General features: G+C 38.3%; 1 protein-coding gene across 1 annotated transcript in view; it reads left to right on the forward strand.

Annotated features, from left to right (window-relative positions):
* The first annotated feature begins 14,399 nt into the window (after positions 1-14,399).
* The window catches only part of LOC128742808 (sodium/potassium/calcium exchanger Nckx30C), a 143,880-nt gene continuing 139,999 nt past the window's right edge, over positions 14,400-18,280 (forward strand). Inside the window, exon 1 of the mRNA XM_053839278.1 lies at positions 14,400-14,703. Within this exon, the coding sequence (XP_053695253.1) occupies positions 14,400-14,703 (304 nt within the window). The remainder of the gene's footprint in view (positions 14,704-18,280) is intronic.

An 18,280-nucleotide genomic window follows, 5' to 3' on the forward strand; every position in this document is an offset into this window, starting at 1 on the left:
GAAAAAAATTGCCTACAAAAACTCCCACATGCTAAATTTGGTCCCATTTGCTTGATTAGTTCTCGAGTTATGAGGAAATTTGTATTTCATTTGTATGGGAGCCCCCCCTCGTAACGTGGGGAGGGGTTCTAATTCACAATAGAAAAATTCTTGCCTCCAAAACCCTTCACATGCCAAATTTGGTTCCATTTGCTCGATTAGTTCTCAAGTTATGAGGAAATTTGTATTTCATTTGTATGGAAGCCCCCCCCTCTTAAAGGGAAGAAGAGTCATAATTCCCCTTATAAAGAGGGTAGGGGTCTCAATTCAGCAAAGAAAAATTCTTGTCTCCAAAAACACCCACATGCCAAATTTTGTTTCATTTGCTTGATTAATTCTCGAATTATGCAGAAATTTGTGTTTCATTTGTATGGGAGCCCCCCTCGTAGTGGGGGGAGAGGTCTCTAACCATCATAAGAATCTTCGCTGGCCCCAAAAACCTCTACATGCAAATTTTCACGCCGATTGGTTCAGTAGTTTTCGATTCTATAAGAAACATACCGACAGACAGACAGACAGGAATCCATTTTTATAGGTATAGATTATCGATACTCTACGACCCTTAATTTAATAGCGAAAATAATTAAACAATTTCATGCACAAATGTTTACGTTGGCATCACTACATATATACGTCCGTTCCCTTGGTAAAAATAAAGCGGATAGCATTTAAATATTCGCCATCATTACAAACCATTTCGCAGAACACCATTTTGCGGAACACCAATTTTTGGTTGACCATAACGCGGAATATAAAGTTTCGCAGAATACCATTTCGCGAAAAACCTTACGCGGGATGTATCATTTCACGGAAAATCTTTTCGTAGAAAGTACCATTTCGCAGGGGTGATCCAACTGAAGGAAAGTAATAGAGGTCAGTAGATCTAGGAAAATAAATAAACCTAGAAAGTGGTGATCTCTACGGGGGGCTGCCCCCCGCAGTGCCCAGATAACACAAAATCGTAATAGAAAGTTCACATTAAATCGTTTTCATGTCAATTTCACATTGGAATTGTATTATGATTAGAGTATGTCAAATCGAAGTGAACATTAAGTTGTTTTGCAGTCGTGCGTGTCCTCATATGCAATTCATGACTGTGAATTATAAAGCAGTATAGACAATTGCAATATTTGATTATATCTTAATCATGTATTCAGGAGTATTTAGTTGCGTGTTATAAAAACTACGCAAAATAGAATTACAAATAGTTGTCAAAATTTTCGCACGTATATCGCCTCCACTTTGGTACATATATGTTCTTATATGGCGTGAAATATAACTTTTTCATTCAGATATGATTTCGTATATCTCAGTTGCAATCGAGATATACAAACCAAATGGTTTACTGGGTGGCCAGCGCTTCCGACAGCAGGTCGCCGGCAATACTTGCGACCTGTGGCCGTCTCACGCTGAATTATTTAATGTTACTATTGATAGTTTTTGGTGGACTTGTTATTGATTACATAATGTTTTATGAAAGAGTCTAAAATTTCTCGAGTTCGATTAGTTTTTGAGTTACGCAAAAATTTCTGTTTTATTTGTATGATTGTCCTTATCCCCCTACCACAGGGGTGAGGGGTCTCAAACCATCATTAAAAAAATTCCTGCCTCCAAAACCGCCCACATGCCAAATTTGGTTCCATTTCATTTGTATAGGAACCCCCCCCCCCACTATTTCATAATTCCCTTTATAAAGAGGGGAAGAGTCTCAGTTCACCATAGAAAAAAATCTTGTCTCCAAAAACACCCACATGTCAAATTTTGTTCCATTTGCTTGATTAGTTATCGAGTTATGCAGAAATTTGTGTTTCATTTCTATGGGAGCCCCCCTCTTAGTGCGGGGAGGAATCTCTAACTATCATAAGAACCTTCCCCGGCCCCAAAAACCCCTACATGCAAATTTTCACGCTGATCGGTTCAGTAGTTTTCGATTCTAAAAGAAACATAGGGACAGACAGACAGAAATCCATTTTTATAGGTATAGATTATATTATCTTTAACTTAGAGTTGTACAGACAATTTGTTTTAGTCTCATAGTTGTATCCTGCTGTAACTGAAAAGTGCCCAGTCAACCATTTGGTTTGTATATCTCAATTACTACTGAGATATATGAAATCATATCTGAACGAAAAAGTTATATTTCACGCTATATAAGAACATATATGTACCAAAGTGGAGGCGATATACGTGCGAAAATTTTGACTATTTGTAATTCTATTTTGCGTAGTTTTTATAACACGCAACTAAATACTCCTGAATATATGATTAAGATATAATCAAATATTGCAATCGTCTATACTGCTTTATAATTCACAGTCATGAATTGTATATGAAAACACGCACAACTGCAAAACAACTTATTGTTCACTTCGGTTTGACATACTCTAATCATTATACAATTCCAATGTGAAATTGACATGAAAACGATTTAATGTGAACTTTCTATTACGATTTTGTGTTATCTGGGTGTAGAGTTGAACAAAAAAAATCAACTGCTGAGAGAAGGCTGGGCTCGTGCCCCAATATGCCCCAACCGAGCATACCAGTGATTGTTGAATTGATTGAGTTGTCTTTCTATCAGATGCATTTGCCTCTCAATTAAAGATACTAATAATAATACTAAGAAAAAGTACGAGCCACTCATAGTGATACATATATGAAAGCTACGAGTAGAATCGAACAAAGACTTCACGAAACTGTTCTAGTAGGAGGGTTGTTTGATGCCAATGACAAAAGCCATAATAAAGATTCTGAATGAATATGTGAAAATCCATACCAAAAAGAAAATATAATGGACATAGATAAAGGCTCGTCGACTATTATTTGGATGGCGGTTAGCACTATTTTTATATGAGACGATGAAGGCTTGTTCGAGCATCATCGGTAGAATAAACAAGAACTTTTGTGTTGCTATGCCACAAGGGTTTAGAAAAGATTTTTACGCTTGATTTGTCTATTATTATTTTATTATAGTTATCTTCACAATATGCTATATGCTGTATCACAAGGAAACTTCCACCTGCTGTGGCAGAACAACTGTTCATAACAATGTTTCATGATAAAAATAATCGTTCATATTCAACGATTGATCGTATTTACCAGCCGAATGGCCAAAAAGGAATGGGTTGGTATGCCAACATTACGCAACTAGTACCGGAGGAGATGTTGAAAATCTTCTTCCAGTGAGTGTCTAGATCGGAAGAGCCTTCCGTAACTTTTTTGAACATCCGTTAAGGATGTACACCCTAAAGATTTTCTATATCAAAATCTTATTTCTGGTTTAATGGATGCGTCAACAAATAATGGCAATGATGGTGGTAATATAAATACTGTTTAGTGCATCAAGAAAATGCGGTGGTGCTTGCTAAATAGATTCAATAGGACCATTGCACTAAACCCGTGGTTGTCCTGTACTCTAACTGCCGGCTGCGGGGTCTGCCGATAAAGAAGGGTCAAGTTTTAGAAAGACGTTTAAGCACAAAGCTTAGCTTTAGCTTAATTTCTCGTTTTGGACCTGTAAATTGGCCACCTACGTTGGGTAACTTGTCACGTCTACAGTACTTTCTGTGAGGATAAACCAGAAACGATAGAGGCACTGAAAGGCAATATTGCCTGGGTCAATGGTGGGAAATATTGAGATAGGAACTTTCACATTGACCACCACAAGCGTATTCGCGACCAGCATTTGTATTAAAGATTAAATAGTTGTCATTGACTTTTTGGATTTCGAAAGCAGTTTTTTATACTCAAAATAATATTTTAATTTTGTATGAAGGCCATGTCATCTATATGGGATCGCTCGTTTAAGCGAGCTGAGTAGAATGGTATACAGCTTTTCTCCAGCAGCACTTCGTTTTAGAAGTCGGGTTCCAGGTTTATTGCATAACTTTTTCAAATGACAAAAGCAAACGGGAAAAGGGATCCACATTCCGCTGTCCCGAACCATTCGCACGGTAGCTTTCTCCTTTAGCAGCGAGGTATTGACCTTTCCTTTACCTCAGTATTATAAATCATGAAGTGGGGAATGCGTTTTATTGTTCTCCTTTAAAGCAATTGAAAGAGGTTATGGTTCGCACTGTGGCAGCTGCCCTGCCATCGAACGGGGTGAGCTGTAATGTGTTCCTCGCGGGGATAGAGCGCATGCCTTTTGCTGCTGTAGTCTAGTTACAGATGTATAGTATTTATATTTTTTCAGCATGTATACTTTATAACGATTTATTACGGAAAATGTCTGTAAAAAAGATCGCACGATTACCAATCTGATAGCGACTATATACAGCTCATTAAAGTATATTTATTTATGCCACTCGCATAAGTATATCATTCATGTTTAACCAACCTTAAACGAATTTTTATGAATGAATTGCATTCCAGGAAAACCCAGTTCCACCAGATATATATTCTGAATTTGAATCTAATTAAAACTAAGTAGTGTATCGAATTTTATAACTTGTCTATCAGGTACCGGTTTGGAATTCGGGTCAACATTTAGAGTTATGCGTATGTTTTTCTTATTGTTTGAACTGAAAATATTCTTACAATCAGCTTACTCTGTCTGGAATATCAGAATTTTAGTCTTACCGGAAGGCTCCAATATATTCATACAGGGTAAGTAACTAACTAGCAGTTATTGCTGAGCAGCTAGACGGAAACAATAATTTGATTATAATTTTCACACCTTATCGATTGATATTTCATAACATTTTTTGAAAATTCATTATCTCTGCGCATAATTTTTGTAAGAGTTGAAATCATATTGCCTATGAACTCGAGGAAACAAAATGACGCAGACGCATGGTTATTTTCAGTAAATACGATAGTAATTTTTCCGAAAGAGGAAAACGCATGGTTATTTATGAATTTTTAATACGAAAGTCTTAAGAACTTCAAAAAGCGAGGAATGATCCATTTTGTAAGTAAGCATTTTTCACCTTTCTTCGTATTTTCGGGATCTTTGATAAGGTGTTTGTGAATATTAATCAATATTCTTCGCATAAGCATTATTCATATTCAAATACGAAATAAGAATCTTTTATAGGCTCTCGTTTCTTTGTGGAAATTCTTGCGTATTCACTTTATCATTTTAATTGTATATGCAACCGAATATAGTGTTGTAGACTATATTACGAGAAATTCCAATTCAGTCGCGCGTATGTACATCGGATTGGTTGGAATTTTTTCCTACCAATGGAATTGCTAGCTTGATAGCTTACAAACAATGGCATTCGCGAAGAATATAACCGGCCGTTACTGCATATTTACTAGGATTCACGTTATTCACAAATATGAGCTATCCTTATTACATGTTATTCACTAGTATTATTCCGTGGAATTTCAACCTAACTTCTCAGCATTAACATGAGAACGAGAGCCACAGTAATCAGCTAAGTGTGCCGGTTTCGAAAATAAAAGAACTTAGCATTAATCTTCAAACACCACGCTAAACCAAATATCATAAGCTAGCGTTATACGTAGCGTATATTTGTATCTATAGATACAGCTCTTATAGTGTGTCTCATTTCTCCCCATACATCGGAGATTTAATCGCAGCCGTTGTTCTTTTAGTATTGTGAGCTCAGCACATGGGAAAGCTTTACCATGCACCGTACAATTCCCCCGCAAGGTTCGGTCAAATCTGGAAATCAGCTTTCGAATATGTACACTCGTAGTGACTCGTGTTTGCTCTACATGCCCGTGCTTTTTTTTGTTTTACATTTATTGGAGAGAAAAGCTGTTCATTCAGACGGTGTTCTACTTCTGTGTTTCCGCGGCTCTTATCTGAACAGCAAATACTCGGAGCAATCACTTTTAACGCTCATCGGCACTCTATCGCCAGCAGGATATAGACATTTTTAGGAATGCGCAAGCTTTTTCTGCATTTCGGTAAAAGCCTCACGGGTGCTCGGTCCTACGTTGTTGTTATCGGTGGTTGTGCGGACAACGATCGGGAGCATGCGCTTTGAAATCTCTGCTTTGAGCTTTCATCTTTAACAGTGCTAATCTATCGAAACGGATCCTATACTTGCTGATGCTAGAAAACCACTATACTATCAACGACAGTGGGGTATATGAAATGGAACGCGTCGCAAACGATAATGAAAATGTTTCTCTACCGGCCATACTTTTAAAGGTGTTTTTGGCAAGGACAAATGAAAGCTTCACGTTGCGGAGCAGTCACATGGCCCTAGTATGTAGGCTTCAATCATATGGGAATGACGGCAGGAAGAGCTGCTCTGAATAGATAAAACGAATAGGATTGATAATGAAATGCTGGAACCTTGGAATGTAAAAATAAATGAATGAACTAGTCTAGTGCGGGCTTAACAAGAATAAATGATACAGCGAATGTGGCCGAACAATTATCGCATTCTATTTATAATTCACAATATGGCTTGGGATTATTTATCAATCGAACAAAATGTAGAATGATTAAATAGAAATTTTCTTTACTGATAAACTGATATCACGAATACTTACAGTCGTTGTTTCGTCAACTACAAGTTTAGTTAATCAATGTACACCGAGTACTCTCTACTTCATACTGGATTTGAGGTAAACACCATCTTTGTTGTCCGGCATTCTTACAACATGCCCTGCCTATTATATCTGCCCAGTTTTAGCCACCTTTTGGATACGTGAGAACTCTGTATTCACAGCCCTTTTGGAGGATTTGTCGAAGTGTAACTGTTTGATTGTAGACCGACTTTCTTCGAAGCTGGCTTGATAAGTTCCAACAAAATTGTTCGCAATTGGTGATAGTCGGTGGAAAATGATTTTGGATAGCACTTTCGGGCAGATAACTCCATCTTCCCAGTCCTCCGGTAGCTGTTCCGTGTCCCAAATTCTAACAATTAGCCGGTGCATACAAACGGCCAGCTTTTCTGGTCCCATTTTACTAAGTTCCGCTCCGATGTCATCTTACCCAGCTGATTTATTGTTCTTAACTGCATGATGGCCTCCTTAACTTCGCCTTTCGTTGGAGCTGGCACATCTTCTCCGTTTATTACACCGTCGAAATCGCTTTACCCTCTGCTATGGTTCTCCGCCTGGGTGCCATTCAGGTGTTTATCGAACTGCTACCATTTTTATCCCGACACATTTTGGCGGCACAAAGTTTTGTGGGATCCGTTCAGTTCCTGGTAGAACATTTGCGTTTCTTGAAAACGATGCAGCCGCTCCAACTCTGCATATTCCTGGTCTTCCAGGTAGCGCTTTTTCCCCCGGAAGATTTGGTTTCACTGCATCTTCTTGTTTTTGGGTCTTTCCATGTTCTGACATATCTAAGCAGCCCGCGCAGCGTTCTCTTCGTCCATCACTTTTTTACATTCATCGTCAACCCAATCGTTTCGCTGATTCCGTGCCACATGACCGATGGTGCTTTCCGCTACACTATTAATGGCTGTTTTGATGTTGTTCCAACAATCCTCGAGAGGGGCTACGTCCAGCTCGTCCTCTTCCAGTAGCGCAGCTTCGAGTGAGTGCGCGGCGACGTCTGGCTGCTTCAGCTGCGCGAGATCTAACCGAGGCTGGCGTCGGTACCAAATGTTGTTCACAACGGAGAATTTTGGGTGCATCTTAACCATCACTTGGTAGTGGTGCAAGTCAACGTTAGTGGTTCGATAGGATCTGATGTCGATAATGTCGACAGTCTATCAAAACGTGGTGGATCTGCGATTCAGTCTGATTTGGTGTACTTGTGTAGCAGTCTGTGTTGGAGGAACTTGCTACGTACGCCTATGTTCTTGGAGGCGTCAAAATCGATAAGTCTTAGGCCCGTTTATTGATCAGCTGGTGTGTGTTGAACCCTCGAATCAGCGATTTATATTCCTTCTCTTGACTGACCTGAGCATTGAAATCCCCGATGGTGATCTTGATATCTTCTCCGACTGCGCGTAGAATTCATCTTTGTCATCGGTATTTCTTAGGTGAGGGTTGTGCACGTTGGTGATGCTTATAATGAAGAACCGGCCCTTGATGGTATGTCCATCTCTGAACGTATGTACCATTGATTTCTTCCAGCACACCTCCTGCAGCACTACGATGTCGAACTTGTGGCTCTTCAATACGAGTGCTCCCTTGGAAGTTGAGAGATCGGCAGTTCCACGTCCCAAGTTTCGAAACTAACACTAGGAGCTTTTCCAGGTCCGCAATTAGCAATGGACAACCCGCAGGAGGTTCTAAGGCAATTGGGTGGAAATGGTCATTTTAGTGCATATTCGAAACTGTATCAATATGGGTATCAAGGTTTAAGATTTTCAAATCTCATAAAATTTCGAAGTAAAACTTCCATATTAGCGTGGGTACCGATAATATCCCAAAATGGGCGCTACTGGCAATATCTCCGAAACTGATCTCACTAAAATGGTCATACCTCGGTTGTTTTTCAACCATATTCGTCGTCTAGAAATTAGTTATTGTATTTAGGAAAAATTCAAATGAAAATAAATTTTAACACTATCAAATAAAATACAAGCAAGTGAGTTTTTCACTTTTGATATACCTTTCGAAAATCTGAAACATCTACGGTGTCTTCTGACCTCCAAAAATCTCTTAATATTTAAAAAAAACTATGAAAAATTTCCCGTCGAATGCCAGTAGATCATTTTGACGTCTTGGCGCTGCGCTTGTTTATGGTTCATCATCCGCCTCCATACTCCTATCAAATACCGTGTATCCCCGTTCGTTTGTCTGTTTATTATCTGAACACTTATTATTTGAACCCTAAAAACTTATCCGATGTACAAATTTGAAATGGTTTAAATGTCATAATCATCAAATATTATTTGCTTATGAAGACAATGTTTACATTCTGTTGAACAAAACAAGGAGAGACCAATCAAATATGTTTGGTGTAAAATATAGTTAAATTGAAATTTCTCATCTATGAAATAAACGGACTGGAGAGCATCTATCTTTTATCATACGTGAATATACGCGATTTGTTTTTAGTACTCAAGCGTATTTAATGTGGAACAAACTGCGTTTTCCCAACGATTCAGATAAAAGTTTGATCGGAGAACGATATATTCGCTGCTGGCAACTGTCAATTAAATTCAACCCCCGAAACAATAACAAAGAGAAGAGCGACCATTTCACATAATTTTCAGAATATTTACCCGAGCAGGAGCTAAGAGCAAAACAATGTGATGGAAAGGTTTTGTGCCTGTGGGAAAAGAGGCTATTGCTTCATTCCCAGGGGTTTTCCTTCTCCTATTAATAATCAAAAATAAAAAATAAAAAAAAAATAATTAAAAAAATAAAAAGAATACCAAACTGTGTTCTAATACTATATTTTGTTATTGAATAGATATGGAGATATATTGATAACACATTTTGTTATTCAGTAGATATTTAAAACAGTGGTTGTAAGATGAATTTACAGTGTGACACATATATTCGAACAAAAACAAAGTCATATGTTTGCTATATTGAATCACCTTTTGCCTGGTATGCACTACTTCTATCGGAATGTCATCCCATATCTAGGTGTCAACTAACTTAAATTCATCCAAATTATGATATTTATAATCCTTGTGCTTCTGCTGCATATACCCCCATATCCAGGAATCCAGAGGGTAAAATGAGGAGAACTTGGAGGCCACTCCTTTTTCGATATACTATCCGTCAGATTGGCTTTGCACTATCGTCTGCACAAGATTTGCAGTGTAGGCAGGAGCTTCATCCTGTTGAAAGCAGTACCATATATTCCCCGAACGTAAGCAATCACATTTTGTTCTAAGACCATTTCTAGATAGTATTTTGCATAAACTTTCACCCCCTTTTCTATAACTACAGGAGGAAGTGTCCCTTCCTTTGAAATGCCTCCCCATATCATGACCGGTGATGAATTTTGGTATCGTGGTACATTCCGTTTGTGCTTTGGAACGACGATGATCGAGACCGACCACAACCGATCATATGTATGCGAGGTAGTATGCAAACCGTCTTTTCATGCCTAGATGTTTGAGGTCACGAAAAATAGTGCTGCATGCAGCACCGTTTTCGAATTTATTTATTATCAACGACCGTAACTCGAACGTGTACGTGGTACGTGTACGCCAAACGAGACGCAATACGAAAATGAAACTACGTCAAGTAAGATTTAAGGGGTTATATACAGTGAGGAGGCTTAAAAAGTGGATTTTTCTAGAATTTTTCTATAGAAAACCCTTTAACTGATTAAAGTGAAAATTTGTATACCTACATCTTACAGTAGCTTTTGATTGTATTTTAACATATTTTGTTTTTGAAAATGGTTATTTAAATAGCTGCTATAGTTAATCTCCTGGAACTCTTCTAAAATAAGGCGTCTTGCGCACGCACGATATCTTTGAACTGAATCATCGAAAATCGAAAAACCAAAAAGGAAGGGCTTAGCAATATAATCATTTTTGACGAAATGGCGGCTTGTTAAACAAAAAATCGATTTTTGGGGTAAATTTTGCTCTTAAATCTATACCTATAAAAATAGATTTCTGTCTGTCTGTCTGTCCGTATGTTCCTTATAGAATAGAAAACTACTGAACCGATCGGCGTGAAAATTTGCATGTAGGGGTTTTTGGGGCTAGGGAAGGTTCTCTCGATGACAAAAGACCCCTCCCCCTACGTAGAGGGGGGGGCTTCCATACAAATCTATGCCTATAAAAATGGATTTCTGTCTGCTCTATGTTCCTTATAGAATCGAAAACTACTGAACCGATCGGAGTGAAAATTTGCATGTAGGGGCTTTTGGTGCCAGGGAAGGTTCTTATGATGGTTAGAGATCCTCCCCCACTAAGAGGGGGGCTCCCATACAAATCTAAACCTATTTCTGTCTGTCTGCCCGAATGTTCCTTATAGAATCGAAAACTACTGAACATATAGGGGTTTTTGGGGCCAGGGAAGGTTCATATGATGGTTAGAGACCCAATTCCCCCTAAGAGGGGGGGTTCCCATACAAATGAAACACAAATTTCTGCATAACTCGAGAACTAATCAAGCAAATGGAACAAAATTTTACATGTGGGTGTTTTTGGAGACAAGAATTTTTTCTATGGTGAATTGAGATCCCTTCCCACTTTAGGAGGCGGGCTCCTAAACAAATGAAATACAAATTTCCTCATAAATCGAAAACTAATTAATCAAATCGAACCATATTTGGCATATGGGTGTTTTTGGAGAGAAGAATTTTTTCTATGGTGAACTGAAACCTCTCCCTACTTTAGGAGGGGGAGCTTTTATACAAATGAAATACAAAATTCCTCATAACTCGAGAATTAATTAATCAAATGGAATCATATTTGGCATGGGTGTTTTTGGAGGCATGAATTTTTTCTAATTTCCTCATAACTCGAGAACTAATCAATTGAAACCTCTCCCCGCTTCAGGAGGAGGGGGCTCCTACCCTACTAACACAGTTGTTACAAAGTAGTTGTGGTAACCGAATTATGACTAATTTAAGTCGTAATTCGGTTACTTCAACTAAATGGACCTAATGTGTGCTGCTTGGGTAACAAATGAAATACAAATTTCCTCATAACTCGAGAATTAATTAATCATATGGAATCATATTTGGCATGTGGGTGTTTTTGGAGGCATGAATTTTTTTTATGATGAATTAGGACTCCTCTCGCTTTTTAGGAGGGTGGGCTCCCATACAAATGAAATACAAATTTCCTCATAACTCGAGAAGTAATCAAGCAAATGGAACCAAATTTGGCATGTGGGGGGTTTTGGAGGCGGGAATTTTCGGGTGATTCGGTTCAGCCGTTTTCGAGAAATCTTGCTCACCGACTTTTAAAACACAATTTTGAGAAACGCGCGTTTACAGTTAAGCGTTCCTTCCGCAATCGCTCTGACAAGTCGTTACAAATATGCGTTTAACTTCGTTAATATTTGCCGGATTGGTATGAATTTTTTGTGTGCATACTCAAATATATGTACACTACGAAAATTCTAACTGTATTTAATCCCTTAAGTCATGATGACACACACACATGGTATTAGCATGATTGACTGAACTTTTGGAGATTTCCAGATTAGTATGATTGATTGTATGTGCCATGAGAGGCGTAAAATGATTTTTGTTCGAATATATATGTGTCACACTGTGATAACTGATTTTGTTATCATATCTTATTATACATTAAAATAACATTCGATATATTTCATAATTTTTTTTATTGATTAAAGAGATTTTAGAATATAAATATTTTTTAAAATGAGTTTTGAATATCTCATATGCTACTACTTGTTATTCAATACCCTAATAATACTAAAATATGTTAAATATGTATTCCAAACTCTGAATACAGTCGTGTTATATTACTTTGTCATTCAAATAACACAAGTAGTTATTCTTTTGGTCTTAAAGGAGCAAAATTTTGATATTATTTTTTGTTATTTTACCAACTATGTCAGCCAAAACAAGACCGAATTTTGATATGAGTTATTCGTCGGCTATTCTATTCGGCTATTCGACGGCTGATAATATACCTTAATATTTCACATATTGTTCCGATGTAGTAATTAGTATTTAAGATCTTTCAACATGCCAATTTATCATTCAGAATATTTTGAATCTAATTTTGCCAATTTTAAGAGTCTTGAAAAAGATATAGGGTTTTTCATCTGCAAACAAAATATCACACCCAACTTGCCGCATTAAAATTTCTTCGCTGTTTTATTTGTACTCGGTTTGTATTATCGCTGTCTTTTATTCCGTAAACGGAGTCAAAGTGCAATTTTCCCTCTATGTTTTAATTAATAGAAACCAAATGCAAATATGGACTTTTATCGTCATGTCGTTATACCGCTTCACATAATTGATAAAGTAGCAAACTGTAAATATTGTCATGATACAACTGATAGCTAGTAGTTTCGTTGTCTCAGTGCAGTGCAGTGCTCAAACCAACAAAGGTTAATTCTCCCAATTAGAGCATTCCACGGTAATATTATGGAATGAAATGTACAACATCTATGTGCTACGGTTTCAGCGTTGATCAATTGAATTGATGATGCATGCCGATCTTCACCTTCAACCGCGTGTTGTTTCCGCTATCGTTCGGTATATAGGTAGATATATTGGTGATGACAAGTCACTACGTATAATATCTCAGCGGACCATCGCCAGTGAGCCAGCCGGTGATTTATTTGGACATATCGTAATAAAATCATGAAACGAGACTGGAACCAAAGGGAACATGAATAATTGAATACGACCATGTCCCAAAATGAGATCATATTTTTAGAGTTTTGGTCTTACGCACCGCTGTTGGTGGCTAGCTGGCATTGTTCCAGATGTCGGCTGAATTGGTACAGCCGTGTAAAGTATCACAGTGCAACCGAATTGGGCAAAATCATATCGACATATCGGTTATCGACGTTGCTAACAGTTTAACCAAAATTGATTTGCATTTTTTTCCAACTCTATTTGAAATAATTGATATTTCCCAGTATGATAGACATACCAGTACGATTGGTCTGCGGTTAGAACAGAGCTTTACGCATAAATTGTACTCACCCATATCCATTGAGTGGATCTGGTCCATTTTCAATTCTAGCCGATGGGGGTGGGAGGAATATCAAAGGAAAATGAAAGCTTTAACAGTGTGTGGCACCCTTGCGCAAATTGAGTTGAGCTGTTGAGAGAGATATTGACAAACTAGGAGCAAGAATGAGAGAAAACCGGAAAAGCTTTTCAGGATCCAGCTGGAAAAAAGAGGTCTTGCTCCTGGACAAATTTTATCGATGGGTTTTCTGTAGCCCATGAGCTGCTACGAAGCAAAGCGGTGAGCCTGTTTGCGTGCGATTCTGCTGGCAGCAAGTTTTGTCGCTGCTGCCTAGCAAGGTGGAAGCTTTCGCCACTATTCCGTTGTACCAATCGGCAGTTCGTGCGCGTCCATTGCGACAACAATACCTCGGTTATCCCTGTACATAAATTCACTAGTACGGTTTTTTAACAATAACAAATTTTCTGGCTGGATAAGTAAAAAGGAAGCTGATTTATGAAGGAAATTTGGGCTGGCTGAAAAAATCAACGTGTTATAATTAGAAAATTCAGTGGAAGAAGGTTGTTGTGTTCCGGGTTTTTGGTGGTACAAAGTTGATGTAGAAAAGTGCAGTACCTTTGGTGTACGATCGTAAAGTGCAAGTGAATAAATTAAATAATAACCCAACAAGGAAGAAATTTCGATTAGAATAGAACTTTATTAGGACCCTTGCGGATAGGTATAAGTGAAAAAGAAAGCCAGCTAGCTCGGGCAAGCAGGAGCGCCCCAATAGACGCAAGAGAGCGAAAAAAAATGTCATCCAGACGTTATCCTTGATAGGAGAAACCGCTCCTTTTTTTAAAAGGTGACTTTTTAAAAAAAGGACGCGTGATGAAGCCATCGCAGCCAGCAACTTTTAGGGAGTCCTGCTGCCGCAACACAATTACCACCACTACGAAAGGCAGTACCATGGCCAGCACCGCCAGGGTAGTAGCTAAAAACGGCGGCAGTCTTAGCGGTTGCAGCCGAGTTGCAAATATCGGCTCCAGGCCCAGCCGGATGCTCCCATTTGCATTGATGGGGCTCTTGATCGCCACCATTTGGCTGCCATCGAACCTAGTTAACGCTAACGATTCATTGGATGCTTCATACTATGACCAAAACTCTACCGGATCATCTTTACTGTCGATAAATGGTAAATGTCTCTTAATACAAGATGAATTTCAGATAAATTAATGGTCTGCTTTTGCTATACCTTTGAAATTGAATATTGGCTAGAATTTTTTCATGACACTAATTTGACTGGATTAAACTTGACAATATATTTGATATTTATTAGTGGACCATACAGTTAGAAGTGACGCTATGAAAAATGTACTCCTAGTGACCGGTAGCAATGGCAAGAGGTGAAGAAATTTCAAAAAGTGCCTTTGTAGTGTTAGTTAATCAATATTTTTTTTTGCTGAAATTCGATTGAGAAAGCTTCTAAATTGTGTTTGTGAAAAGGATTTTCCGATAAATTAAGCTGGTGGCTCACTGGCGGAGCTGTACATCTAAATCTGGGCCGTTTCTGGACTGGCAAAGTCAATGTGTAAATGTGTTCACTTACCTCCATCATTCATCAAAACGTCAGTATTAGCCAGCTAGCTGAGTGGGTGGGGAGTAATTGGCAGCCTGAATTGGAAATAGCGCTGAACTTGTTTTCAATTTGGGATTTTGATAGTAGTAGTGCGTGAAATGTGGGCCCTTGCCTTTTTATGGGTTTTTCAACCGAGAATGGTTATCGGGGCTACCATCTGATTAGACTGTTCAGGTTTTGGTTTTTCATACCACTTAATACTTGAAACAGTTCGCTTATATAACCTAAACATACTTGATAGAAATCAGTAAGTGAAATATTTGATAAAGAAGCTTCTGAGCAAGAGCGAGATTGTTCGCTACAAGATGACAAAAAAGGACAAAATCAAGGCCATGACAGGCAACCGTAACAAGGAAAATACTAACAGGAGAGCTAAACGTGTCCACAGTTTTGCGCGTCCGTCTTCAGCGGTCATTGGACTCTTCTATCAAATGGCCGGAGGCAATAGAAAACTATAACGGAAAAGCGTTAACTATTACGACGTCTGATGTTAGTTTAACGAAGTCATTTAATATCCATTTCTTTTAAATATTGATTACAGCAACGACTGTTTTCGTGCATACGGTCCATAAGATAGGATTTTTTTCACCAGCTTAGATAGCCAAACGTCTATCTATCACATGAAAAACTTTGACATTGAGGAAATATCGCCAGGGCGACTATCATATTCCTTTTTGCTTCATCAAGAAGCAAACGGTAGAAGTGGGTGGCATTGATTTTTCTATCATGTGCAACACGATGGAATTGAACAGAATGCTAAGCAGGTAGACTGGTTCGAATAAAAACTTACGAGGAGTTTTGAAATTAGACGATTAGAACATATAGAAACACGTAATCAAGTCTGAAATGAGACTTGTTTAGTGATTTTTCATGGTTTTTGTTCATTTTGCTCTGGGTTTGACACGGGCAGCTATCAGTGACCCAGGGCACCCACACAGACGAGTAACGTTGCGAGGTCGACTATATCTCCTGATACGATTCGCACTCACGACTCATTTTCTGCTCCTCTCTCATTCGCCTTCTCGTGATTTCCAGTAGGGTTATCCCTTTGCCGTTGTTCGTCCTGATGGCCATATAGTAAGCGGCATCGCAAGCCGCAATAATTTTACTCGTTTGGGATTGGAGAATCCGCCGGAGAATCCTATTTCGTTCGGTGGCACTACTGACCCGAACGTAGGATGTTGTGGAAATTTTCTGGTTGAACCGGTGCTTCGTAACTTACTAACATGTGAAGCGGTAGAGAAAATTATCGCTTGTCGTAGGGTGGGTGTGGTGAAGATTTGCTCTGCCATTATATAATGATATTTAAAATAATTGAGTATACTTGAGTTTCTTCTGTTGTTTAATTACACTACACAAAAGTAAGAGTAGCCTCTCGTGTAAGGATGACTAAGTAAGCGAGATTTGCTGGACCTAGAAATATATGCATTATTGCAACGAAAAATTAGCTTTTGTTCTTTTCTAATCTCTCTATGGATGAATAAGATATAAGGATAAAGACCTGCTATGGTATTTTAATTAAGGATTTCACTCTTGGCATGCAAAAGTTCTAAGTCTCAGGTGGTTACTACTTACTGTTATGCTTGTTTTATCTGGTAAATTCTGCTTACGTCGTTGAAGACTTGAACTTGGTATTCGAATAAGACTTCGGCTTGAACTTTAATTTACACTTAGACCTGGAGATAGCCTTGGCTATGCGTTGACTAACCGATATCCATCTTTCTTGGCACATCACATAGTATAATATGGATCCATCCACATACCACGTGTACAGTTTAGAGGGCGGTGAGAGAGGGATATGGAAATGATCACGCTTGTTCACGGAAGGGAGGGAGGGGTATAGAAAATATCCACGTGGGCAAGTTGTTTTGTTTTTTTCAAAAAGAAATATCCGTTTTATTTCCGCTTGTTTAACTAACCATAAATAAGCAGCATAAACCATACTGTATAGCCTGTAGCCTGTTTGTGTAGTACTTAAAGTTGTTGATTGACTAGCCTAAATGTCGAAGCAATGCAATTTATTGCTCTTTTCATCCTTTGGTAAATGACTAAACCAGCGAAAGTATCTATGCCAGAAATATTTGATCCCACTTTAAGAGGTGTCATACATAACGAAAATATCCATGGAGAATCAAATAAACGAACATTGGCTCATTCATCATTTATGTTGCGATTGTCCAGAATCTAGAATCTGTATTTAGCCTCAAAATCAAATGCAGCTCGCCGCAGAAAGGACAACCATAGACAACGTATTTCTAAAAGGGCTCGCCGTCTTAATTTTTTTGTATGATGTGTTGAAGTTAGCAACCAAGCTGAGGTATTCTGGTTGAACAGAAGTCGTGTTGAAGGCGACGAATCTACCAGCGAAGGTCAAGCTGAAACGGGCTTCCATGTAATCGATAATATTTTTCAGTGAACCAGAATATCACAGACAGATGTACCAAACTAGATTAAATGCTTAGTTCAGCATCTTTTTACGTAAGCTGGTTTGTCAGCGACAGCTTACACGAGACGTTATCGTATTTACATATGTTTCTTTGGCTTTCTGTTGACCTCGAGGTACGACACTGGTCTAACAAGCCAGTTGTTGTATGTATCCATTTTCACTATATATCAATCCATTTTGCAGAAGAGTTTCTGATCGATTGATACTAAAATCTTATTAATCCTGCTTGTTAAACGCAGAAGGTCCAGGGAGGAGAAGTTGAGTTCAAATCAGGTTATGATTGGCTCTCATTATAGCTTGGTTCTCCCAAGTTGGGTAAAAAGTAACGTAACGGGTAAAAAGTAAAAAGTAATTTGTCCCACTCTGTTGGGATACTTTAAATATCTTTATTTCATTACTTTTTTTTACCGTCCACTCGGTCGATTGTAAAAACTACGTTTATAAAAAAATACATTATAAAGGCCAAGATAAAAACACGAGCTTAGTCTCATCCAAATTTGTTGAAAAGGGCACCAGATCACAGATCCGAACAGCCAACAGAACAAACAGATCTTACAAGTGAATAGTACAATAATCGACTATAGTATGGGTCAAGGAGCTCCTTAGCAATTTTAAAGTTCAATGCAGTCGGAGCCAATTTTAATTACCTTAAAGAAAGATCGTCGGCATAAAAATACAGATAGCCAG

Source organism: Sabethes cyaneus, chromosome 3 (assembly GCF_943734655.1).
Source record: "Sabethes cyaneus chromosome 3, idSabCyanKW18_F2, whole genome shotgun sequence".
Taxonomy (NCBI): Eukaryota; Metazoa; Arthropoda; class Insecta; order Diptera; family Culicidae; genus Sabethes; species Sabethes cyaneus.